This window comes from Aquarana catesbeiana, linkage group LG02 (genome assembly GCF_042186555.1).
Source record: "Aquarana catesbeiana isolate 2022-GZ linkage group LG02, ASM4218655v1, whole genome shotgun sequence".
NCBI classification, from domain to species: Eukaryota; Metazoa; Chordata; class Amphibia; order Anura; family Ranidae; genus Aquarana; species Aquarana catesbeiana.
In genome coordinates, this window is record NC_133325.1 from 668,279,456 (window position 1) to 668,305,351 (window position 25,896).

At 43.6% G+C, this 25,896-nt stretch overlaps 1 protein-coding gene across 1 annotated transcript in view; it reads right to left on the bottom strand.

The window, feature by feature from the left end:
• The window catches only part of NAGPA (N-acetylglucosamine-1-phosphodiester alpha-N-acetylglucosaminidase), a 39,717-nt gene extending 26,141 nt beyond the window's left edge, over window positions 1–13,576 (bottom strand). The window contains exons 1-3 of the mRNA XM_073616653.1: window positions 13,387–13,576; window positions 4,553–5,035; window positions 510–649 (exon numbers count right to left, since the gene is read on the bottom strand). Coding sequence (XP_073472754.1) covers window positions 510–649; window positions 4,553–5,035; window positions 13,387–13,535 — 772 coding nt within the window. The 5' untranslated portion in view covers window positions 13,536–13,576. The remainder of the gene's footprint in view (window positions 1–509; window positions 650–4,552; window positions 5,036–13,386) is intronic.
• Between the last annotated feature and the right edge of the window lie 12,320 nt (window positions 13,577–25,896).

Consider the following 25,896-nt stretch of genomic DNA (forward strand, 5'->3'; position numbering starts at 1 on the left):
GGAGATCACTTTGCTGGGTGTCATACTTGCACATTATGGCATAAAGCTCCTGGGAACCCAAAATGTTTTCGTTTTTTCTTGGTTGTTTACTTCCGCTTTTACATAATATCAGTGCATACTTTAATTCCATTTTGTGTAATATCCCTCAAACATTGAGGCATTGAGATACCATCTTTGTGAGTCACCCAGAACAAAGGCAGCATTTCACACTGGATTACTGCACGGTCCTAGAAGAAATATACAAAGCACACCAAAATTCAAGAAATAGTACATGGGCCTCTTGTATTTAGAGGATATGTGTTTATTCCACTCTTCAACTTTAGGGACTAACATGATATATATTGCAAAAAAAAAAAAAAAAAAAAAAAAAAACACACATTAGACTCAAATCACATAGAATTTGAAATGGACATTTTATAGAAAAAAATATATTTCTTGGAGTATTTGAAACTCATTCTGAGATTGTGCCACTTGGATGAGGAATATAGCAGGTAAAAGATTAAACTAACCTGTAGTTTGAGTCTCCTCGCATTCCACACTCTTGCTCTGGTCAATATACACCTCACCCTTCCGCAACAACCACACAACTCCACTCACAAGCTGTACAAAAGGATTTTCCTTATCCAAGACCTCCTCTTCAGATAGATAGCTAGAATACACATAAAGAGGACACAATCAAATAGCTTAAACCTTTATTTCCCATCAGATGACAAATATTCTAACAAAGTTCAATTTGTTATAGAGAAAAAACGTTTACCGTATTTGCCGGCGTATAAGGCGGCTGGGCGTATAAGACGACCCCCTAATCTTCCATCTAAAACATTGGTTTTGTGCTATACTCGCCATATAAGACAACGCCCTTCCGACCAATCTGTCAGCCTGCTGGATGTGCGGTAATGCCATACGTTTAGTAGCTTCGGTAACAGGTAACATACTGTCTCACAGTATACATACAGTATACCGCGCTGAGCCAATCACGGCGAGCAATGTATTCTATTAATGAATACAAAGCCTGCTCGGATTGGCAGAGGCTGTAACATCATCAGCCCGCGCCTCTGACTCTCAAAGCCAATCCTAGCAGGCTACTGTATGTAGCCTGCTCGGATTGGCAGAGGTTGTTACTCCAATCCGAGCAGGCTTTGTATTCATTAATAGAATACATCGCTTGCCGGGATTGGCTCAGCGGTATATACTGTATTATACAGTATTACCGCACATTCAGCGAGCATCCGGAGGGCTGTCATCCAGCGGGCGGCTTGCGTATAACACGACCCCCGCTTTATACCCAGCGTACAAGACGACCTCCGCTTTTTGGCCATTTTTTTTAGTGCAAAAGGTCGCCTTATATGCGGTATAATACGGTACTAAAACCAGACAAAGCTGATTTAATGATATTCATTAAAGGAAAACCCTGTATCCCTTAAAAGAAACCTGTATTGAGAGTAGTATGCATGCTGCCATTGTACATCTCTTCTTTTGACAATTCTGACATTCTGATTAAAGGATAAGTTTACCTTTTGCAGGTAAAAAAATGTGTATTTATTATTTTTTGTTTCGGGAGCCTCTAAAGCATTGCACCAGCGATCTGCCAGTGTATATGCGTGCCCGTGCAGGCAAGCAGATACAATATGACAGGAAGAGAGAATGAATTACCACAGCGCTTCACCAAGCCGTGGTAGTTCATTGAAAACTACAAGCAGACAGCCGCAAAGGCTGCCAGACCTTGTAGTTTTCCATTCTCAGAACACTGTGAATGAGTGATGAGGCTGACAAGGGAAAGGGGATTGGGCGGAGAAGATTTCCTCTAGCTGTCAGATCGGGGAATCAGGGGGTGCGGGGGCTGGTCCGTTTGTAACATGTTACACCCAGGGTGTAACATATTACAAAAGGTGGAATTATCCTTTAAACAGTCTCAGTACAGTACTTCTCCGACTGTTCAGTAGATATTAATGCAGTTCTCCAGCAGCTACAGATTCTGTAGCTTCTGACTTCTAATAACAGGACACTTACCTGTCCAGGGATCCAGCCCCAGCCTCACCCAGGGTAGTTCTTCACTAGCTTGTGGGTTCCCGGCGCAGACATCTTATCTGTGGGCAGCTAGTTGTGTTGCTTGGGGCTTCACAGCTGGCTGCCTACTGGGCTGTGCTTTGTGAATGGTCCCACGGTCTTCTGGGACACGTCACAGACTGTGGGGAGGGAGGGGGAAGAGGAGAACTTCACCTCGGATCACCTAGGCAACCCGAGCAAAAGTGGGAGCGGATACCTGTAAAAACTAGGTACTCGCACCCCACCCCCCCACCAAAAAAAAGGTAAAAAATTACCTGGCAAATTTGGCAAAAGGGGGAGACTGAGAATAGGATTTAAAGCGTAACTCCGCTTTAAAGCCAGTGACTGCTAGGCAGTTAGCATTTTCAGCAGGAAGTCAACAATGGTGACTGACATACTTTTTACAGTTTCCTTAATAGCTGAATTGCAGACATACAGCAAGAATGTGTTTTTTTTTTTCTACAGAGTCCTTTTCCACACTGAATAATCAGGACTACAACATTTCCTGGTTCAGCATTACAGCTTCATGTGTCACCTACCTGTTTATAGCACAAAAGAGATGCTGCCGATTTATTCTCCAATGAGCAGGCTGGAGGCAGAAATGTGTCAGAAAAGGCTGCAAAGCTGAACCAGGAAATTTAAGCAAGAACTCAATGTACCATAAATGGGCAAAATAAAAAATTGTCCAAACAGAATTACCAAACCTTTGGCAGGTAAACAGTGTACATATACAGCAAGTACTTCAAAGGTGTATTTTAAGTCCAAGTTCAGCTTTTTCTCAAAATTAGCCCGGACCCCCACACTAACCCTCTCTACACATTTAGCTGTGTCATCAGGTCTGTATTTACCTCCTCTGAAGGCTGCAGTCTCCTGCACTGTATGCAGCCTGGTTGGTAAAAATTCTACTGCTCCTGCTCACTAACATCCCATAGACTTGAATGGGACATTCGAGGCAACTGCCCATTTAAGAATATGAATGTTAGTGCACAGGAAGCCTGGCAGTAGAATTCTATATGAAAATGGTGCAGGAGACCAAAGCTGTCAGGGAAGGCAAGTATGAAGTGGGAAGGGCTAAAAAGTATTGAAGGACTAGGCTATATTAGTTAAAAAGAAAAAAAGGCTGAATTGCATTTTAACTGATTAGCAGGATTTTTTCTTTAAGCTGGATTCACACCTTTGCATTTTTTTGTTGATGTGTTTCCAATGAACGCAATAAAAACACACCAAAACACGTCACTGTGCATTTTAGGGCCCATTCACAATTTAGCACTGTGTTGTGGTTTGTTACCAAATGCATGGTTATGCTCCTTGTGTTGCTCGTTTAGCGTGCTGCATTAAAAGAGAATTATGTGCATTTCTTTTTTTCAGAATCATACTTACCTAGGTGGATGTAGCATCGATGCTGCATCTGTCCACCGCCAGCTCTAAGATTGAGAACCAAGTGATCAAACACTGCCGATTGCTCGGTTCTCAGGGCACCCTGAGCAGACAGCTGGTAACTGTCAGTCACTGCTCTCTACTCTGCCCCCCCTGCCCTCACTGGAGCGCTGAGCTATGGAGGGGGTTGGAGGCGCCGGATCAGGCTCTCAGTGGCTCGCTGAGAGGCTGAGCCATGCCAGTCCAGGCATGTGGGTGGATCCCGACTTCATTGTCACAATCGAGCCCGGACCGCCTCTATGACGTCAGCCGACAGCGAGCTTCAGCCCGCTGTTTGCTGTGAATGGGTCACAGGAGTGCAGAATGAACTGCACTCCTGTGATACACAGGAGAAATACAGCCAAACGAGCTGTAAAAAAGTAGATTACGGATAAGGGCCAATTTGCACGGGCACTGAGGTCTGTAAAGCATGAATGGGCTGTGTTTATGCGGCTGAAGCTATCAGGTGCTGTGTACAGTCCATGTAAGTATATGTGAATGCAGCAGCTGCATAGACACAGCTGCCCGTTCTAATTTGACAGAAGAGTGAGTAGGCAGCTCCAAATGCAGACAGTTTTTCAGTGATTGCTCACCTGCATGGCTATCATGGGCTGCCTGCATGTAGCACCCTATGCTCAAGCCACATAACCCAATGCCCATTCATGGTCTACAGCAGCCTCTCTCTGAACCTTTTCAACACAGAGGAACCCTTGAAATAACTTTTCAGTCTCAGGGAACCCCTGCTAAAAATGACTATTTGTACAACTCATGATACATTAGTGTGACCGTCAGTGGGAAAAATGTTCCTTACACTTGTGGTCCGTGGGAAGAATTCCCGTCTTACAGATAGCTAAAAAGATCAATTGTGTCATTGGGAACTTATCTGAGAGGCAGAAATTGCTGATTGATCAAGGAACCCTAGCAACCTCTGGAACATCCCTAGGATCCATGGAACCCTGGTCTACAAGCCTTAGAGGTCTTAGAGATTGGTTAGTCCTGTATTTGTCCAGTCAGCACCACCAGTGACCCAGCAAAGTCATAAAAATGAATACAAATAAAAGCATGGAAACACAATTACAAAATTTCTCACCCAATCACCATGGTACCATCAGCCCTAATGCCAAACTGGGCATTTTGTATTCCTTTTGAGTTCTGTACCAATCTGCCATTGCTAACAACGTTTCCAAGACATTGAAAAGTTGTAGTATTAAAATATCCTCCATTTTGGGCCACAAGGCACTTTCCATATTTTGCAGTTTCTTCCACAGTTGCCGTAAAATTACGGGCACATCCTCCAGGACTCCCAGGCTCCAGCACAGATACAGTCCTCAATGGGTTATTGATAAATGTAAAGTGCCCATAAACAGCCTTTTGAGGATTAACATGAAACATTGAGATATAAGTCCTAGTGGAGGCTGTCGGCGATGTTGTATCATTATTACTAGGCCATGTCTCGTGCGTTTTGTTTCCATGAGTGACACGCAAACAGTCTCTGGTCTCACGGTGACTGCGGCTCGGGCCATGCTTAGAAAGGGGGTGATAAGGGGACAGCAAGTCATCAACCAGTGAATTCCTGCAATAAGACAAACACAACAGAATTATATTTGTTCCTATTACAGCACAAAGAATGACAATATAAACTTCTATTATTTATAACATGTCAGTAACATTTAGGCTGTGCAGTTTCAGTAGAGATTTTTTTTTTTTGCAGGAGGTAGGAATTAGATGGATCAGAGCGATTCCGATTGGTCAAAGCAGTCACATGCCTTTGCTGTCCAATCAGAAGCACTCTGATCAAAGTTCTACAGAAGAAAGGGGAAGAAGAGTTGGGATTTCAAATACCTAGACCTCTACGCCAGCTGCATTGGCACTGACAGCTCATCACCCATGCAGGTAAGTACAGCCAGGAGAGGGCTGGGGGGTGGAAGACGCAAGTTTATCTTTTTTGAAAAAGTACATTTACACTTTCAGCTGAGCTCCGGCCTTACGGTATATTTTCCACACTTGAAGCAAGCCCTTTCCTGTGTTAAAATTGATTGCTCTGAATCCTCTGCAAACTTGCAGTTCCACAATATAACCCTTTTAAAGTGGATGTAAACCCACACCACATGAATAAATACTGTTGCCAGGATGATAAAGTATGTATCTGTATGGCAGAGCTGCACGATTTTGGCTAAAATGAGAATCACGATTTTTTTGCTTAGAATAAAGATCACGATTCTCGCGGTGTAACATCTTTCACATTATACAAAAAAATTGGGCTAACTTTACTATTTATAGTTTTTTTTTTAATACATTAAAGTGTATTTTTTCAAAAAAACTTGCGTTTGAAAGACCGCTGCGCAAATATGGTGTGACATAAAATATTGCAACAACCACAATTTTATTCTAGGATCTCTGCTAAAAAAAACAATTCTAATCTTTTTGGCTCTATACACCACCACAATGGATTTGAAATGAAACAAACATGTGCTTTAACTACAGACGTTCAGCTTTAATTTGAGGGTATTTACATCCAAATCAGGTAAACGGTGTAGGAATTACAACAGTTTGTATATCTGCGTTCCACTTTTTAAAGGGACCAAATGTAATGGGACAATTGGCTGCTAAGCTGTTCCATGGCCAGGTGTGTATTATTCCCTCATTATCCCATTTACAAGGCGCAGATAAAAGGTCCAGTGTTCATTTCAAGTGTGCTATTTGCATTTGGAATCTGTGGTGTGGCCAAATCAACTGTTTGGAACATCCTTAAAAAGAAAGAACGCACCAGTGAGCTCAGCAACAACAAAAGACCTGGAAGACCATGGAAAACAACTCTGATGGATGAACGAAAAATTATTTCCCTGGTGAAGAAAACACCCTTCACAACAGTTGGCCAGATCAAGAACACTCTCCAGGAGGTAGGTGTATGTGTGTCAAAGTCAACAATCAAGAGAAGACTTCACCAGAGTGAATACAGAGAGTTCACCACAAGATGTAAACCATTGGTGAGCCTCAAAAACAGGAAGGCCAGATTAGAGTTTGCAAACATCTAAAAAAGCCTTCACAGTTCTGGAACAACATCCTATGGACAGATGAGACCAAGATCAACTTGTACCAGAGTGATGAGAAGAGTATGGAGAAGGAAAGGAACTGCTCATGATCCAAAGCATACCACCTCATCAGTGAAGCATGGTGGTGGTAGTGTCATGGCGTGGGCATGTATGGCTGCCAATGGAACTGGTTCTCTAGTATTAATTGATGATGTGACTGCTGACAAAAGCAGCAGGATGAATTCTGAAGTGTTTCGGGCAATATTATCTGCTCATATTCAGCAAAATGCTTCAGAACTCATTGGACGGCACTTCACAGTGCAGATGGACAATGACCCGAAGCATACTGCGAAAGCAACCAAAGAGTTTTTTAAGGGAAAGAAATGGAATGTTATGCAATGGCCAAGTCAATCACCTGACCTGAATCCGATTGAGCATGCATTTCACTTGCTGAAGACAAAACTGAAGGGAAAATGCCCCAAGAACAAGCAGGAACTGAAGACAGTTGCAGTAGAGGCCTGGCAGAGCATCACCAGGGATGAAACCCAGCGTCTGGTGATGTCTATGCATTCCAGACTTCAGGCTGTAATTGACTGCAAAGGATTTGCAACCAAGTATTAAAAAGTGAAAGTTTGATGGATGATTGTTAATCTGTCCCATTACTTTTGGTCCCTTAAAAAGTGGGAGGCACATATACAAACAGTTGTAATTCCTACACCGTTCACCTGATTTGGATGTAAATACCCTCAAATTAAAGCTGAAAGTCTGCAATTAAAGCACATCTTGTTCGTTTCATTTCAAATCCATTGGTGTGGTGTATAGAGCCAAAAAGATTAGAATTGTGTCGATGTCCCAATATTTATGTTTGGGTGTTCCAAGTAATTTTCTTGCAGAAAATAATGATTTTTACTTGTATTCAACAAATGTCAGAAAAGGTTTGGTCTTTAAATGGTTAAACTTCCTTCATTTACACCAGGAGTTCTTTCCTTTGATAAAAGAACAAAAAAGATACTTTGTTTCTATGCTTGGCAGGCTGCCTGGATTTTATTTTTATTTTTTTTTCTCAGCTGTGAGAACTCTCTGCACTTGTTAGAATCGTGACATGCTGTTTTGAAGATCCGGAAGAGAAAAATAATGCGATTCTTAACGATTAATCGTGCAGCTCTAGTACATGGCTTCTAATTTTAATCCTACCTTCCACAACTCACCCTCTTTCCTACACCGAGCCCCACAAAACTCCAGAATCCATGGGCAGGTCTATGCTGCTGCGCTCAGTGGGCGGAGCTGTGATGTCACTAGGCTCCCACCCACCTCTACACTCCTTGTGCTGGCAGCGGCACGAGTACGAACCTCGTGCTTGTTATACTAGAAGTGCGCGCACAGGGTACACAGATCGCGTTCTGGGCAGAAGCAGCCCCCCGTGACTTCTGCGCATGTGCCACACAGGCTGTAGTGGGGAGGAGTTTTCAGTATAGCTAGCACAGCTCCAGACACAGAGAGGGGAGATGTGAAGCTCTGTATGCTGGTTGGTGAGATAAGGACTGGTATTTCTCTGTCTGTCCATTTTTATCTTAAAAATGATAAAGAGGATTGCTCAGAGCTGGATTAACTCTTTGTGGCAAGACTGGGCACAGATGACATGAATACCTCTACTCTACAAGTGTTAATTTAAAAAAAAATTGGGGTTTTCATCCACTTTAAGCTGCAGCAACTATCATGAGTTTGCCCTCATATCTTGTCTGAATGACAATCATTTATCAGTCCCCTTACTTCCTGACCAGTACTGTCATTTCCTGCCCTTCAGAACGATTAGCTTTCTCTGCCATCATTTTGCTCCTGATCGGTATATGAAAAAACACAATACGGCGTCCTTCTAAATGTGTGTGCTCCCCCTGGGGGTGCAGATTTTAGCTGTGTAATCTGCTGATCAGTTGCTTGATTACAAATCAAATCCTTCAAAACACAAATTTAAGGAGTAACAAATTATGCCACTGATCAGATTGCACCAAGTGGCCAGCAGGTTGGGGCATGCATGTCCAAAGGGATGTTGGGGATGTTGTCTTTCATATAACGCCCCACTTGTGAAAGAAAACCCAAGGCACGGTTCTGTGACATTTACAAGAACCTGTCAACCCCTCCTACAAAACCTGCAACAAAGACCAGCAGACAGACCTAGTGATAACATCACAAAGGCTCAAAAGATTTACTTCTTGAAAACAAACATTATTTAATTGACAAATTTTATTTCCATGTTTATCTGAGGTGGTGGGGGAGGAACCAAGGAAAGGTACAATACAATACAATACACTTCAATTACTTTTAAGGGTGCAAGAAGCTCCTTTAATAAACTACCCTGGACCCATTCTTGATTATTTGTTTCACAAAAAGAAAGGAAAATAAAAATACTAAATAAGGCAGAAACATTATTCAGACTGGACTTTGGCTCCCCAAGTAACTGAGTACCACAACTGTCGAGGGCATAGGCATGTGCATGGTCTGTATGTACCTAGGCACGCCCTAATCACCAGGGTTCAGGAGGGCTGCCTGCAGTTATCTAAGCCGGGTGTTTACGACACTCGTTCTCACACAGAACCAGCCTGTCTGTCCGCCTATACTCCAATCCACGGCATGCTGTGCCTCAGAAAAGGGCTGTGTGCGTGGGAAATTTGAAGACCAGCAGCCAGCAGATACATCGTAGATGAAAGGAGCTGATACCTGAGCCTCCATCCTTGGGTACGTGAGCTCACCATCCACTGTCTGTGACTGAAGTCTCCCCATTCCCTCCCTTCTCTCTCCTGCCTCTAAGCGAGTGAGTAAACTAAGGTATGGTGGACTCAGATGTAAGGGGTGCTCTGCAGACTCCAAAGTAAGAGGAGCTTTGGGAACTCTGATTTAAGGTGGAATTAGAGCTGCGCGATTAATCGTTAAAAAAAATCAAGATCGCGATTCAACCCCCCCTGCAATCTTAAAGAGGAAGTAAACCCTGATGGGTTTTACTTCCTCTTTTCTCCCCTGCAAAGTAAAAGCATAATGGGCTAGTATGCATTGCATACTAGCCCATTATGCGCCACTTACCTGCAATCAACGCCCGCGCTGTCCCCGCTGGTGGCTGCATCCATCTTCGCCCCTCTTCCTTCCAGGGCCGCAGACTCTGGATCTGTGACTGGCCGGAGTCACGTCAGTCACAGCACTTGCTAGTAAAGAAATGGCACGGAGGGCCGTTTCTACACATCGCATACGCCGATGACATCATCGGCGCACTACAAGGTAAATATCTCCTAAACGGCGCATGTTTAGGAGATATTTACAGTACCTATAGGTACAACTTCTGCATTGGGTGTATACAACCATTTTAACACAGCATTTCCTCAGTGCAGGAAGTTCTCAGCTCAAGCTGACAGCTGTCAAAAAAAAAAAAAAAAAAAAAAAAAAAACAGGCAGCCTGCCAAGTTTATCACAACAATGCTCAGGCAAGATAAAAAGAAACATTGTAAGATTTCTTCTTTTAGATCAAAGGAATGAACTTCTGTCTGTAGATAAGGGCAGTTTAACCACTTAAAGCGGACCTCCAGTCATTTTTCAACTTTCCATCTATTAAACCTTCTGCCCTTTGTTTTAATTTGATAGTAAAACATTTTTTTTCTGCCAGTAAATACCTTATACAGCCCACTTCCTGTTAAAGCCTAGGTTTATGACACCATGCACAGCTCTCTCACTCACACTCTCGTGAGAGTTTGCCAGAAAGGGAGGGGGGATGAGTCAAAAAAGGGCCAATGAGAGCTGCAGAGCTGGAGGTGTGCCTCTGTGTAAATCCAGGAAGTGAACAGGCAGCAGCTTCAGCTGCCCACAGTTAAAATGGCTGCAGCTAGACTCAGTGGAGGGAGATTTCTTCAGCATATTTGGCAAGTACAGAATCACAGTATATATAAAATAATATGCAAAGTGGTTGGAGGGAAGCTTCAGAATGGCAAAGATGTTTTTATTACTAATTTTATGTGAGCAGACTGCAGTTCCTCTTTAACCACTCCAGCCCCAGAAGTTTTGGCTGCTCAATGACCAGGCCATTTTTGCGGCACTGCGTCCCTTTAACTGACAATTGCACAGTTGTGCGACGCTGTAACCAAATAAAATTGATGTGCTTTTTTCCCCCACAAATAGAGCTTTCTTTTAGTGGTATTTGATCATCTCTGCGGTCTTTATTTTTTTTGCACGATAAACAAAAAGAGCGACAATTTTGAAAAAAAACAAACAAACAATATTTTGTACTTTTTGCTATAATAAAATATCCCCAATTTTAAAAAAAAAATGTTTCCTCAGTTTAGGTCGATATGTATTCTTCTACATATTTTTGGTAATAAAAAAAAAAAAATATCACAATAAATCTATCCCCTATTTTGTAGACGCTATAACTTTTGCGCAAACCAATCAATATCAGTAAATATCTCCTAAACGCCGCACATTTAGGAGATATTTTCACTACCTATAGGTAAGCCTTATTCTAGGCTTACCTATAGGTACAACTTCCACAGAGAGGTTTACAACCTCTTTAACCACTTCAGCCCCGGAAGATTTTACCCCCTTCCTGACCAGAGCACTTTTTGCGATTCGGCACTGCGCTATAAACAAAAAAAGAGCGACAATTTTGAAAAAAAAACGCAATATTTTTTACTTTTTGCTATAATAAATATCCCCCCAAAATATATATTAAAAACATTTTTTTTCCTCAGTTTAGGCCGATATGTATTCTTCTACATATTTATGGTAAAAAAAAAAAAAAAAAAAAAAAAAAAAAAAAAAAAAAATCGCAATAAGCGTATATTGCGTATATTGATTGGTTTACGCAAAAGTTATATCGTCTACAAAATAGGGGATAGATTTATGGCATTTTTATTATTTTTTTTTTACTACTAATGGCGGTGATCTGATTTTTATTGGGACTGCGACATTATGGCGGACAGATTGGACACTTTTGACACATTTTTGGGACCATTGACAATTATACAGCGATCAGTGCTATAAAAATGCACTGATTACTGTGTAAATGTCACTGGCAGGGAAGCGGTTAACACTAGGGGGCGATCAAGGGGTTAACTGTGTTCCCTGTGTGTTTTTCTAATTGTGGGGAGGATGGGACTGACTATAGGAGATGACAGATCGTGGTTCCTAGCTAGTAGGAGCTCCCGATCGGTCTCTCCTCTCAGAATAGGGATATGTGCGTTTACACACACACGTCCCTGTTCTGCCTCTCGTGCCTGTGACTGCCAGCCACAAGCATTGGCACCCCCGCAGTGCAGTGGGCATGTGCGTGCCTGCTATCCCGCTTAACCTCTTGCTTACTGGGCACCTAAACCCCCCTCCTGCCCAGACCAATTTTCAGCTTTTAGAGCTGTCACTCTTTGAATGACAATTGCGCGGTCATACTACACTGTACCCAAATGAAATATTTATTATTATTTTTTTTCCCACAAATAGAGCTTTCTTTTAGTGGTATTTGATCTTCTCTGTGTTTTTTATTTTTTGTTTAGAAAAAGAGAGCTTTAAAAAAAATAAAAAAATACAAAACCTTTTTATATTTTGTTAATAAATTTTGCAAACAGGTAATTTTTCTCCTTCATTGATGTACGCTGATGAGGCTACACTGATGGGCACTGCTAGGTGACAATGATAGGCAGCACTGCTAGGTGGCACTGATTGGCAACACTGGTGAGCATTGATAGGTGGCACTGATTGCTGGCACTTACGTACTGTGGGCACTGATTCGTGGCACTGGCAGGCAGTATTGGTGGGCACATATGAGGCTCTTCCTCTTCGGGACCGATGTCCCTTCAAACAGAAGCCAGTGATCGGCTTTTTTTTCTCCTCAAGCTGTCAGCGTGAAAAGAAAAATCGATTACCGATCTTCTTTTTACATCACGTGATCAACTGTCATTGGCTGCCAGCTGATCACGTGGTAAGGGGCCGGGATTGGCTCCTTACTCGGATCTGTGATCCCCGAGTGTCATTGACTCAGGTTATCACAGCACGCTCCCTTCAGGGGGGGCGTGGCGAGCCTGCAAAGAGGAGGACATCAATAGATGTACTCCCGGCCAAGCAGATCCGCGCTGTAGCCATCATTCGGTTATATCGCGGATCTGAAGCAGTTAAAGGAGCCGACGTGCAGCTATGACAGCTCGCGGGATCGTGCCGCAGTATAATGACAGCGGCTGGTCGGCAAGCGGTTAAAGGCTAAACCTTTTTCTGACACTTGTTGCTTAAAAGTTAAAATCAGTATTTTTTTGCTAGAAAATTACTTAGAACCCCCAAACGTACATACATATATTTTAGCAAAGACCCTAGAGAATAAAATGGCAGTCATTGCAATATTTTATGTCACACTGTATTTGCGCATCGGTCTTTCAAACGCATTATTTTTAGAAAAAAATTCACTTTAATGAATTTAAAAAAACAAAAACTAAACAGTAAAGTTAGCCTAATTTTTTTGTATAAATGTGAAAGATGATGTTAAGCCGTGAGAATCGTGATCTTAAGTCTAAGCAAAAAAAAAAAAATTGTGATTCTCATTTTAGCCAGAATTGTGTAGCTCTAGGTGGAATGGTGGAAACTCTGATGTAATTTGGGGGCTTTGGTGAGCAGAAACACCCTTACATCAGAGTTCCCCTTTACACCAAAGTCCACTGCTTTCCCACTTAAAACAATAAATAAAAGAAATTTGTGTGCCGCTAAAGTGTTCGGTTTTGGCCCAAAAGAAAAGGTAACAACCCTATGTATACTCCAGCTGTAGGAGGAAACCCAGGCCTCTCCTGTTCATATAAACACAGGGCACAGCTTCCTAGTCACTAAGAATAGAGAAGTTAGGGTACGTCATCATAGAATTAGCTGGGTGTCCATGTACCTGGCGCTGACACACAGCCAGCAGTGCAGTATCAGTGCGATCCTCAGCGTGTCCTTCCAGCGGGCACTGGAGGTGTTATGTGCCCGGACACACCGCACCGATCTGATCATCCGGGAACTCTCCCCTCTCCTTCCACTGGGCGCCGACATGTTGGACACAGCGCGGTCACATGACTACTTCCGGGAACGCCCGGTACTGGTACCACGTGACACGTCATGAGTAACACCCTTCCTGACAGAGCTGTGTTTCCTCTCGTCACCTTGTCTGCTCTACTACCCCAATTACTGATCACATGAGCTCAGTCACAGAGCCTCCAATGTAGAGTGACCCCAGCCTGACATCATCCATGGCTTCACCTGCCTCCTGCTCCTTACTAAAGTGTCACATACAGCACTCTGAGTGGCATTTCCTCATTATATTTTGCATCATATGGGTGGCATTGGTCCCTTTGGTCAGTACCAGGAGCCACCACTCACCAGCTTGTCATACAATGTAAAGCTTGATGGCTGCATGGGAGTGCACCTTGTATTTTGGAGCACATTGAATAAACCCCTTCCCTTTTGGCTAAAGCTAGTCTGGAAGATGGTTATAGTTCAGTTGAGCTTCTAAAATGGATAGAAAGTCATTTTTAAAATTGGCAATCAAGTAAATGACCGGATGTAGTAGTTCACACTTGTGGTGGAATTTACCACCCCTCTGAAAAGTGATTCATGGTGGGTTGCCTTTCAGAAGTGGCTGAACGGAGATTTGCATGTGTTCAGGAGCGATACTGCTGCCTCCAAGGCCCCTTTCACACGGACGTTCCGATCGGGTCCGCCTGTCCGTTTTTCAGGTGGACCCAATCAGAAACTCCCACTTTTCTCTGGATAGGCAGGGGTAAATGGTAGGGCTGAAACAACTAATCGATTATTCGACAACTAATCGATTATGAAAATAATCAATTACTATTTTCATAATCAATTAATCGGCCAGTAACATAATGGGGTTAAAAAAATTAAATTGAGCCTTTTATAGTACAAAAAAGAGCAAATAATCGCTACTGTAAATGTTACTATCACCGTTCTACAGTAAAAAAAATGAACCCCTTACAATAGAGATTATTTGCTTTTTTTGTACTATAAAGGGCTAATTTTGGTTTTTTTTTTAACCCCATTATGTTACTAAACGTCTTAGACCTGGTTCACATCTATGTGTTTTTTGGTGCTTTTTGCAGAAACGGACTGCAGTTCATTTACATGGTTTCCTATGGGACACATTCACATCTATGCTTTTTTTCAGCCGCTGTGTATTTGGAAAGGGTCAGGGACTTTTTTTTATGCAAAACTGTGCTTTTTTGGTTCAATACACTTCAATGGAAAAGCTGCAGAAAAGCATGTAATGCATTTTTGTAGCAATTTGTGTTTTTTAATCTGCCCAACAACAAATTGGCCATAAAATGCAAAAAAATGCAAATTGCAGCAAAATCACGTGAGCAAAAATCAAAATGCACAGCAAAAAGCACTACAGAAACATATCAAAAGCAAACTGCATAGGTGTGTAGCGAGCCTTATGCTGGTCACACAGATCAATTTTCAGACAAGAATATTCAGACGAAAAATCTTTGTACATTTGCTGAATGAAAGAATGTTTGAAATTTTTACTTGTTTTTAACATTGTTTTTAAAATGAACGAAAACCACATACACCGTCTGAAAATTCCTTTGACCAAGAAGTTTTCTAACATTTCCAAATTGTCACTGTGGTTGAAAATGAACGTCAATTTGACCCCACTAACGATTAGAAAATCGAACAAACGTTCTTAAAATGCCATTTTTTTTTTTGAAGGAAGACATTGTTTTAAAAAAAAAAAAAAAAAAAATTGATCTCTGAGTCTGATGATATTTACCAGATTCACCCCTTTTTTAATAGTATATATCCTCTAATAGCATATACAGTATATCTCTCCTCTAATAGTATATACAGTATATCTCTTCTGTCTGTTATTCTCAGAGTGGATTAGATATGTTGCTCCCTAACCATATAGTTATTTATATTTACCACTGCAAAGAGATATTTAAGAATACATTGCCTTTTTTTTTAAAACTTTACAAATTAACTAAATTATGCACAACACTTTTTTTTTTAAGCTTATCAACCGATTAATCGATTAATCGAAACAATAATCGGCCAACTAATCGATTATGAAAATAATCGTTAGTTGCAGCCCTAGTAAATGGACATGCGTCCGTTAACACCCGCCTACATCCAATCCGATTCGTAAAAGAGAGACAGATGGGGATCTGTTCCCCTTCTGTCCAGCGGATCGAATGACAGTTGGGTGTAAACGGACAGGCGGTCCCTTTACATCCGACCGCCAATAGAGAACAACAACAGGCTGTGTCTGTGTCCACTCTGCATAAGCAAAACAGACATGGATCTGTCATCCGCCTGCTCAGCAAACAGATCACAGCCGCAATCCACCCCATGTGAAAGGGGCCTTAACCGCATGCCGACCAGCCGCCGCAGTTATACTGTGACAACATGGCACAGCTGCGTGAATCGCCCTCATGCGAGTGCCCGGCGGTTGCGATCGCTCGGGGCACACCGAGAACCGAGATCTGTGTGTGTAAACACACAGTTTACGGTTCTCTGAGGGGAGAACAGACAGATCGTCTGTTCATACAGAGTATGAACAGACGATACGTCATCTCCCCTGCTCAGTCCCCTCCCCCCTTCAGTTAGAACACGTACTAGGCCACACTTATCCCCTTCACTGCCCCCTAGTGGCTAACCCCTTCATTGCCAGTGACATTTTCACAGTAATCAATGCAATTTTATAGCATTGATCGCTGTAAAAATGCCAATGGTCCCAAAAATGTGTCAAACTTGTCCGACGTGTCCGCCATAATGTCGCAGCCACGATAAAAATCGCAGATCGCCGCCATTACTAGTAAAAAAAAAAGTTAATAATAAAAAAGCCATAAACTATCCCCTATTTTGTAGACGCTATAACTTTTGCGCAAACCAATCAATATACGCTTATTGCGATTTTTTACCAAAAATATGTAGAAGAATACATATTGGCCTAAACTGAGGGAAAAAAAAGTTTTTTTTATATATTTTTGGGGGATATTTATTATAGCAAAAAGTAAAAAATATTGCGTTTTTTTTTTCAAAATTGTCGCTCTTATTTTGTTTATAGCGCAGTGCCGAATTGCAAAAAGTGCTCTGGCCAGGGAGGGGGTAAAATCTTCCGGGGCTGAAGAGGTTGTAAACCTCTCTGTGGAAGTTGTACCTATAGGTAAGCCTAGAATAAGGCTTACCTATAGGTAGTGAAAATATCTCCTAAATGTGCGGCGTTTAGGAGATGTTTACTGTGTTTTGTGGTGATGATGTCATCGGTGCATGCGCAGTTAAGAAACGGCCCTCCGTGCCAGAGCCGTCCTAATGCTCCGTACACACGGTCGGATTTTCCGATGGAAAATGTCCGATCGGAGCGTGTTGTCGGAAATTCCGACCGTGTGTGGGCTCCATCGGACATTTTCCATCGGATTTTCCGACACACAAAGTTGGAGAGCAGGAGATAAAATTTTCCGACAACAAAATCCGTTGTCGGAAATTCCGATCGTGTGTACACAAATCCGACGGACAAAGTGCCAGGCATGCTCAGAATAAATAAAGAGATGAAAGCTATTGGCCACTGCCCCGTTTATAGTCCCGACGTACGTGTTTTACGTCACCGCGTTCAGAACGATCGGATTTTCCGACAACTTTGTGTGACCGTGTGTATGCAAGACAAGTTTGAGCCAACATCCGTCGGAAAAAATCCTAGGATTTTGTTGTCGGAATGTCCGAACAAAGTCCGACCGTGTGTACGGGGCATAATAGTATCATGGGCCCCTGGGTAAAGTAGTGCTCTGGGGCCCCTACAAGGGAGACAGCGCAGGTAAAAGACATCAAGTAGGTAGGAGGCAGACAAGAGGAGCTTCCTCTTTTGGGTGGAGCTCCACTTTAACTACATGAACAATCATTCTGTACAGGAAAGAAACAGTGGGAAAATACTACATACATAAAGTAACAAAGCTGTCCTGTGTATATAATACGTATATCTGCTAGAATGATGCTCAGGACAGTTGTAACAAGTACAGACACGGCCGCCAATAAAAATCATGAAGCACCATCCAGCCTGACCCCTATACACTCTAGATATCCCCCTAGCACTCAGACCCCTCTACACCCCAGATACCCCCCCCCCCCCCAGCACTCTGATCCCTCTCTGCACCCCACATATCCCCCAGCACTCTGATCCCTCTCTGCACCCCACATATCCCCCAGCACTCTGATCCCTCTCTGCACCCCACATATCCCCCCAGCACTCTGACTCCTCTACACCCCAGATACCCCCCCAGCACTCGGACCCCTCTCTGCACCCTAGATATTCCCTCAGCACTGTTACAATATACAATAAGATACCCCTTGTATTGTGACCCCACTACACCCCTGATACCCCCTACACTGTACCCTCTCTATATCTCTGATATCTCTAGCACTATAGCCACCTAAAATACCCCAAGTATTGCTACCCCCTATACACGCCGGGTCCCCCCTCAGCATTGTTTTCCCCCATACACCCTTGATATCCCCCAGCACCATTATTCTATCCATGTAGTACCCCCTTTTCCAGTGGAGATACAGTGCATGTGAACTTTTGGCTATGTGCCCACCTCCAGCACTGGGACAAGGACTCACCTATACCAATCAAGTCATGTAGGCAGAAGGAGGGGTGGAGGAGGGAGCATCCCTTTGGGCAATCCAAGCCCTGCGGTGCAAACAGTGCTGGACAGCTGGGCTCACCATGATACCATCCACAATGCCACTTCCACAGGCGGGCTCTCAGTGCTGCTGACTCGGACTCCGAGTCCTGAGCATTCAAGCTCCATGGGGCGGGGTCAGAGCATCACTGGCGCTCTGGCCACGGCCCTCCCCACTGCCTATGAAATAGGTATCGTTCTGCACAGCACGGCGCACCGCTGCCAGTCTATCTCCCCCGTGTATCCATCACTCTCAGTGCCATAACGGGGCCCACAATTTCCGGGCAGCGTGGGCTCAAGGAGCAGCTTCTTTAGGGAAAGTGCAGGGGCCTCCCATGCAGCTAGGGTCCCTGGGCTGTGCCCAGGTGTGCCCTCTCATTAAGAGGGCCCTACTCCATGCCGTTCCTTCACGAGTGAGTGCACGACTGGCGGATCTGGCGCGCATTCGTGGGAGTGACATCACATGGCTCTGGCCAGTCACAGAGCTGGAGTCCGCAGCCCCGGAAGGAAGAGGGGTGAACATGGATGGGGCCTGCAGCGGGAATGGCGCGGGCTTCGTTTGCAGGTAAGTGTCACATAATGTGCTAGTATGCAATGCATACTAGCACATTATGCTTTTACTTAGCAGGGGCACCAGGGTTTACTTCCTCTTTAAAGTGTTAGTTCACCTTTACCAAAAAACTGCCTATGCAGGTAAGAGGTGCCTGTAGATAAAAGCTAACTGTGTATCTTTGTCCAAAGTTGAATAATGTCCTTGCTCTAGGTGTAGGCCATTTGCAAAACTCCTGAAGCCTGACTGGAAAAGGCCTAGGACCTTGCTAAGGTAAGGTCCCACGATGGGAACTAGCACACCAGCTCTGGCCAGTGTCTCGTGTCCTGATTGGATAGATTGATAGCAGTGCAGCCATTGGCTCACGCTGCCGTCAATCAAATCCAATGAAACGGGCGCCAGGGGGCAGAGCCAAGTCCTGCTGTCTCTGTCTACGGACATGGGAGTGTGCCCACACGAGTGTCCCATCGGAGAGCGCTTCTCCGGCGGGACACTTGGGAAGAGAAGGAACCAGGAGCGCTGCGGTGGGACCCCAGAAGAGGAGGATCGGGCCACTCCGTGCATAACCAACTGCAAAGCGGCGGTAAGTATGACTTTTTTTTTTTTAACTGAACCCCTTTAATGTCTAAATCGCTGGCAAAAAAAGTGAGTACAACCCTAAGACCCCATTCACACAGGGGCAACACGACTTGCAGGTCGCCTCAGCGAGGCGACCTGCAAACGACTGCCCGGGCGACTTGCAAAATGACTTCTGTATAGAAGTCTATGCAAGTCGCCTCAAGTCGCCCCCGAAGTCGTACAGGAGCCTTTTTCTAAGTCGGAGCGACTTGCGTCGCTCCCCTTAGAACGGTTCCATAGCACAGAACGGGAGGCGACTTGTCAGGCGACTAGGTCGCCTGACAAGTCGTCCCTGTGTGAATGGGCTCTTAGTGAAAATGTCCAAATTGGGCCCAATTAGCCATTTTTCCTCCCCAATGTTATGTGACTTGTTAGTGTTACAAGGTCTCAGGTGTGAATGGGGAACAGGTGTGTTAAATTTGGTGTTATCGCTCTCACTCTCATACTGGTCACTGGAAGTTCAACATGGCACAAAAACTCTGAGGATTTAATTTTTGCTCTACATAAAGATGGCCTAGGCCAGTGATGGCGAACCTTGGCACCCCAGAAGTTTTGGAACTACATTTCCCATGATGCTCATACACTCTGCAGTGTAGTGGAGCATCATGGGAAATATAGTTCCAAAACATCTGGGGTGCCAAGGTTCGCCATCACTGGCCTAGGCTATAGGAAGATTGCTAAGACCCTGAAACTGAGCTGCAGCATGGTGGCCAAGACCATACAGCGGTTTAACAGGACAGGTTCCACTCAGAACAGGCCTCGCCATGGTTGACCAAAGAAGTTGAGTGCATGTGGCTCAGTGTCATATCCAGAGGTTGGCTTTGGTAAATAGACATACAAGTGGTGCTAGCATTGCTGCAGAGTTTGAAGGGGTGGGTCAGCCTGTCAGTGCTCAGCCTATACACCGCACACTGCATCAAATTGGTCTGCATGGCTGTCATCCCAGAAGGAAGCCTCTTCTAAATATGATGCACAAGAAAGCCTGCAAAAAGTATACTGAAGACAAGCAGACTAAGAACATGGATTACTGAAACCATGTCCTGTAGTCTGATGAGATCAAGATAAACGTATTTGGTTCAGATGGCATCAAGCGTGTGTGGCGACAACCAGGTGAGGAGTACAAAGACAAGTGTGTCTTGCCTACAATCAAGCATGGTGGTTGGAGTGTCATAGTCTGGGGCTGCATGAGTGCTTGCCAGCACAGGGGAGCTACAGTTCATTGAGGGAACCATGAAAGCCAACATATACTGTGACATACTGAAGCAGAGCATGATCTCCTCCCTTTGGAGACTGGGCTGCAGGGCAGGATTCCAACATGATAACGATCATGATAAGTTACCAACATGATAATGACCCCAAACACACCTCCAAGACGACCACTGCCTTGCTAAAGAAGCTGAGGGTAAAGGTGATGGACTGGCCAAGCATGTCTCCAGACCTAAACCCTATTGTGGGGCATCCTCAAAAGGAAGGTGGCAGGAGCGCAGGGTCTCTAACATCCACCAGCATGATGTCGTCATGGAGGAGTGGAAGAGGACTCCAGCAGGAACCTGTGAAGCTCTGGTGAACTCCATGCCCAAGAGGGTTAAGGCAGTGCTGGAAAATAATGGTGGCCATACAATATATTGACACTTTAGGCCCAATTTGGACATTTTCACTTAGGGGTGTACTCACTTTTGTTGCCAGCGGTTTAGACATTAATGGCTGTGTGTTGAGTTAGTTTGAGAGGACAGCAAATTTACAATGTTATACAAGCTGTACACTCACTACTTTGCTACAATGTAAAGTGTCATTTCTTCAGTGTTGTCACATGAAAACATAATAAAATATTTACAGAAATGTGAGGGGTGTACTTTTGTGAAATACTGTATATATCTTTTTCCTAATCCAACTTGCCTCTTCCATGTAAATTAATCAGCAGGTGACCGTGTGGGGCATTATCATTGTTGTCATCTCAATATTTATATTACGTCTTCCTCATATTATAAATTGTTTTTTAAAGGGTATTCTCATTTATCCTGAATGTATGGGATAGCTTTATGGCACAATGTTTCTGTAATCTAGCCATGTACGTCATATTCTGACCCGACCCCTCTCTGTTTCTGCTAAATTGTTTGTATATGTCCTAGGGTTGCTTACTTGTCATGGGGGAGTTAACTTACTAAAACTGGAGATTGCAAAATCTGGTGCAACTCTGCATAGAAACCAATCAGCTTTCAGGTTTTTTTTGCCGAAACTTAAATTGAACAAGCTGAAGTTAGAAACTGATTGCACCATTTTTAGTAAATCTACCCCATGGTTTTGCAAGAGGCTATTCTCTTTTTTATGCTTATCCAATTCTATATATGACTGTGTTACCTACTTAATATTCTTGTAATAAGAAAAAGAATTTTATAAAATAAGAAAGAAAAAAAAAAATTAGAGGACATGAGATAAGGAGGCTCAGTCTACACAGAGAACTGAGAAGGGATGTTAACACTGGAAGGGGAAGACTAATGGAGGTAAGGGAAATAAAAAAAGGGAAGGAGAGGACAGGGGATACAAGAATTAAAGTCGGTTGTTTGGGAACCCAGCGATGTGCACAAGAGTGGCTTCTCTCTCCTGGGTCTCTGCCTCCTTAATGGCAGAGAGACAGTATGGACACACAGAGCGAGGCTCGGGAGCGAACACGCACACTAGGGGCACGGAGCTCAGAGAACCGGCGGGGGACCTGAGAAGAGGAGGATCGAGTCTGCTCAGTGCAAGAGCCTTGCACAGAGCAGGCAAGTATAACATGTTTGTTTTTTTTAAATTAAGCCTGTAATATTACTTTAACCACTTGCCGACCTGCTCACGCAGATATACTGCAGCAGGTGGGCTCTCCTGCACAAATCGCCTTACCTGTACGGCACCTCGCGCAGTTGCAGGCGCGCAAGCCGCCTATTACAGAGGCAGAACAGGGAACTGCCTTTGTAAACAAGGCGATTCCCCGTTTTGACAGGGGACATGTCAAAGATCTACTGTCTCCAGTGATCAATCTCTGCCATGTCTCTGGTAGCCCATCCCCTCTACAGTTAGAACACGCTGCGAGAACACTGTTAACCCCTTGATCGCCCCCTGGTGTTAACAAAAAAAAAAAAAAAAAAAGAAGAAGGGGGAGGAGATCGCCGCCATTACCAGCAAAAACAATAAAAATTAAAAAAATAAATTCCCATTAAAATACTGACACAACCTAGGGATCAAAACTTCTTTAAATGTTCTGTAATAGGTTAGTGTAAATCCATCCGGGCCTGGACTTTTCCCCAGAGCCATTCCTGCTATTGCTTTTCTCACTTCTTCTTCAGAAATTGGTGTTTCCATGCATTCTCTTTCTACTTCTGTAATTTTGGGCAACATTGCCTTCCTTAAATACTTATTGTTTCTCTCTCTTCTATTGTTAAGCTGAGTACCCTGTTTTGGAATTGAATATAGTTCCTGATAATAGTTTTTGAATACCTCCGCTTTTGCACAATTTTTGCTAAGTGTTTACTTGGTTTATTAGCCCAACGATACCTATCTCCTGTGACCTTCCTATGTATCGCTCTAACTTCTTGTTCCATTAAATTTTTCAGCTCAGTCCTTTTGATTATTATATGTTTATATGTCGCTTGGAACAGTTGTCCTGATTGTATCTTATGTTTCTGTTCCAAGCTGGCTAGCTCTTCTGTTAATTTTTGAATTTTCTTACCTCTCTCTTTTTTCTGCCTTGACCCTAACTCAATTAGTACTCCTCTTATGTAAGCTTTATGGGCCTGCCATAAGGTGGACCCAGATACTTCTCCTGTGTCATTTTGCACTAAATAATTCTTCAGTTCCCTATTAATTCTATTGAACCCTTCCTCCCCCCTTATCAGTTCTTCATTTAGGCGCCATTGCCCGGAGTGTCTATTTTCTTCGCCTATTTTTATTTCCATGGTCATTGGTGCATGGTCTGAGTAAGTTATATTTCCAATCCAGGAATCTACCACCATCTCAATATCCCTATGGTCAATCAGACCATAATCGATCCGGGAGTATGTCCTGTGCACATGGGAATAAAACGTGTAATCTCTTTTCCTTAGATGTTGTACTCTCTATATGTCCACTAATTGAAGACTGGCAAGTTTTTGCCTGATCTTTCTTAATTGCCCGCTATTCTTCCCCTGTGCTCGGGCCGTACTGTCCAAACCCGGATCCAAACAAAAATTAAGGTCCCCCATTATTATCAAGTGCCCTTTCCTCTTTTTCATTTAGTCTACCTCTTAGGAATAAATATCTACCTTCTGTATCCACTAATCTTTCTTCCAACATGAACCTAATTCTTTTTGAGAATCCAATGGCAACTCCCCGTGTTCTACTTGAAATAGTATCTCCCTGGTACCAGGTCGGGTATTCCCCCGGAGGATAGTCTCAAACTTGATTGATGTGATATATGTGTTTCTTGAAGGAATACCACCTCTGGGTCAAGCAGTCTAAGCTCGTTAAATATGCTTCGTCTTTTGCTGACCGTGTTTAGACCTTTAACATTATACGTTATGCATTATATTGTGGTTAGTGTCATTTTTCTACCTCCCTTCCATCACACTCTGTCATTAGACCCTGAAAAAATTCAACACGCCTATCTATCTTAGACCCTGGAGAGGTATCCCTTATTTGAATTATTAAAATTAAAGTGCAGCCCCTTCCCCCCCCCCCCCTCCCTCCCACCCACCCCCCTCCCCAGCCCCCCGTACCCCCCCCGTTGGTCTCCTCAAGACCCTTAGACCAATGAGGGTCACCTCCTTTGTGACCCTCCATTGATCTCCTCCTCCTAAAGGGGGAGCTTTTAGGTGTATCATCCCTTCTATCTATACTGCCTTAATGAGTTGGTAATCTAGGCTTCTCCTGGCGGGACCTCCATCTCAAAACTGCTTTCTATTTAATATTTATCTTGAACCCCCCCCATTCCCGCAATGCCTCACACACGGCCCACACTCAGCCCGATCCAACATTCGTTTGGCCAGTCCAGCATCGGGGGCACCTGCATGCCCAATTTCTCGCAGAAGTCCTCTAATTCTCCCGGGAATCTTAATCTTGCAGATCTCCCGTCTTTGCTGCCTACCAGGCAGGCTGGAAATCCCCATGTGTATTTTATATTTTGATTTATCATTTGTTCCAGTAGGGGTTTCAAATGACGTCTTCTCGCCAGTGTGTCTTTGGCAAGGTCCGCAAAGACTTGGATCCTTGCCTCTTCAAACTGTAGAGGGGAATGTCCTTTCAAATTTAACCCATAACTTTTCCTTATCCTCATAGAACCTGAACCTCACAATTATGTCGCGGCTTTTTTCTGCCCGTCTGATGTCAAGTCTACCCACCCGATGCACCCGCTCAATTTTTGGGAAGTCTTCCCCTTCCAATCCCAAAAGTGGGCCAAAGATAAATCGCTACAGTCCTCCTCAAGTCCTCCTCCCTGTTTTCCGGGACCCCTCAGAGTCTCAAGTTTTGTCTTCGATCTCTATTTTCCTGGTCTTCCATTCTGTAGCATATTTTTATCTGGTTTTGTTGGGTTGTTTTAACTTGTTCTTTTAATTCGGAGATCTCCTGCTCTTGTTTGTCTAATTTGTCCTCGGCCCCTTCCACTCTGGTCAGGAGGTTGCCTAGATCTAACCTCAGCATGCCAATCTCAGCTTTGATAGAGGTCTCAAGTGCTTTAAACATATCTGCTAATTCATTTCTTGAGGGTAGTTGTGATTCCTGTCTGTGATCATCTATTCTAGATGCCTCCATTATATTATCGACTGATAATTCCTCACTTGAGTGTTCTGGGGTCTGATCTTCCCTCTCGTTTAATCCCTTCTTCTTTTTGTCTGCCATATTTGCTTTTTGGGTTTCTTGGTGGGCATTCCCCGGGCTCCCTCCCTTGGCTAGGTACTGCTTAATTGAGCTTCCAGCAGCGTTTCCTGGTAGATTATCTTTTGGGGTTTTCGGTGGTCCCCCCTTCCCCGTTTTGGATGCGTTCCGGCTCATATTGTTTTCCTGCTGAGCTATCTCAGTTTAAATCTGGTCCGTGTGTCCAACACTAAAAAAGAAAAAAATAGTCCTAGAGCCAGCTCTCCCCAGTTGGTTAAACAATGGAGCTGAGGTTCACAATGTGGATACGAGTGTGGCACTAGTATAGTATCAGTAGTATAGTGTTAGCAAATTGAGTAAAACTCTGTAGTATTAAAGTTTGAGACAGTGTCGCAATATCTGGCAAGCTTATTTCCAGGATTTTTTCTGGCGCTCCGGTATTGCGCTAAAAGCACCCGCAGCGATAATTTGTGGATGTGTTGAGCTAAAACGTAGTTTAGCTGGCCTGTATCTCCCTTCCTATGTTTTGAAAGTGATGTTAGCAGGAGGATTGCATAGCATATAATGAAGAGTTACCTTACTGCCCTTTAACTGGATGTGCAAAATCCAACTCTTCGGCCTTGCGGCTTTTAGGGGTTGCACTCAGTCCCTTACAGGTATGAAAACACTTCCACCGCCTCTATCATGTGCTTCAATAATTATTGCTGATACTATAACCACGTATATT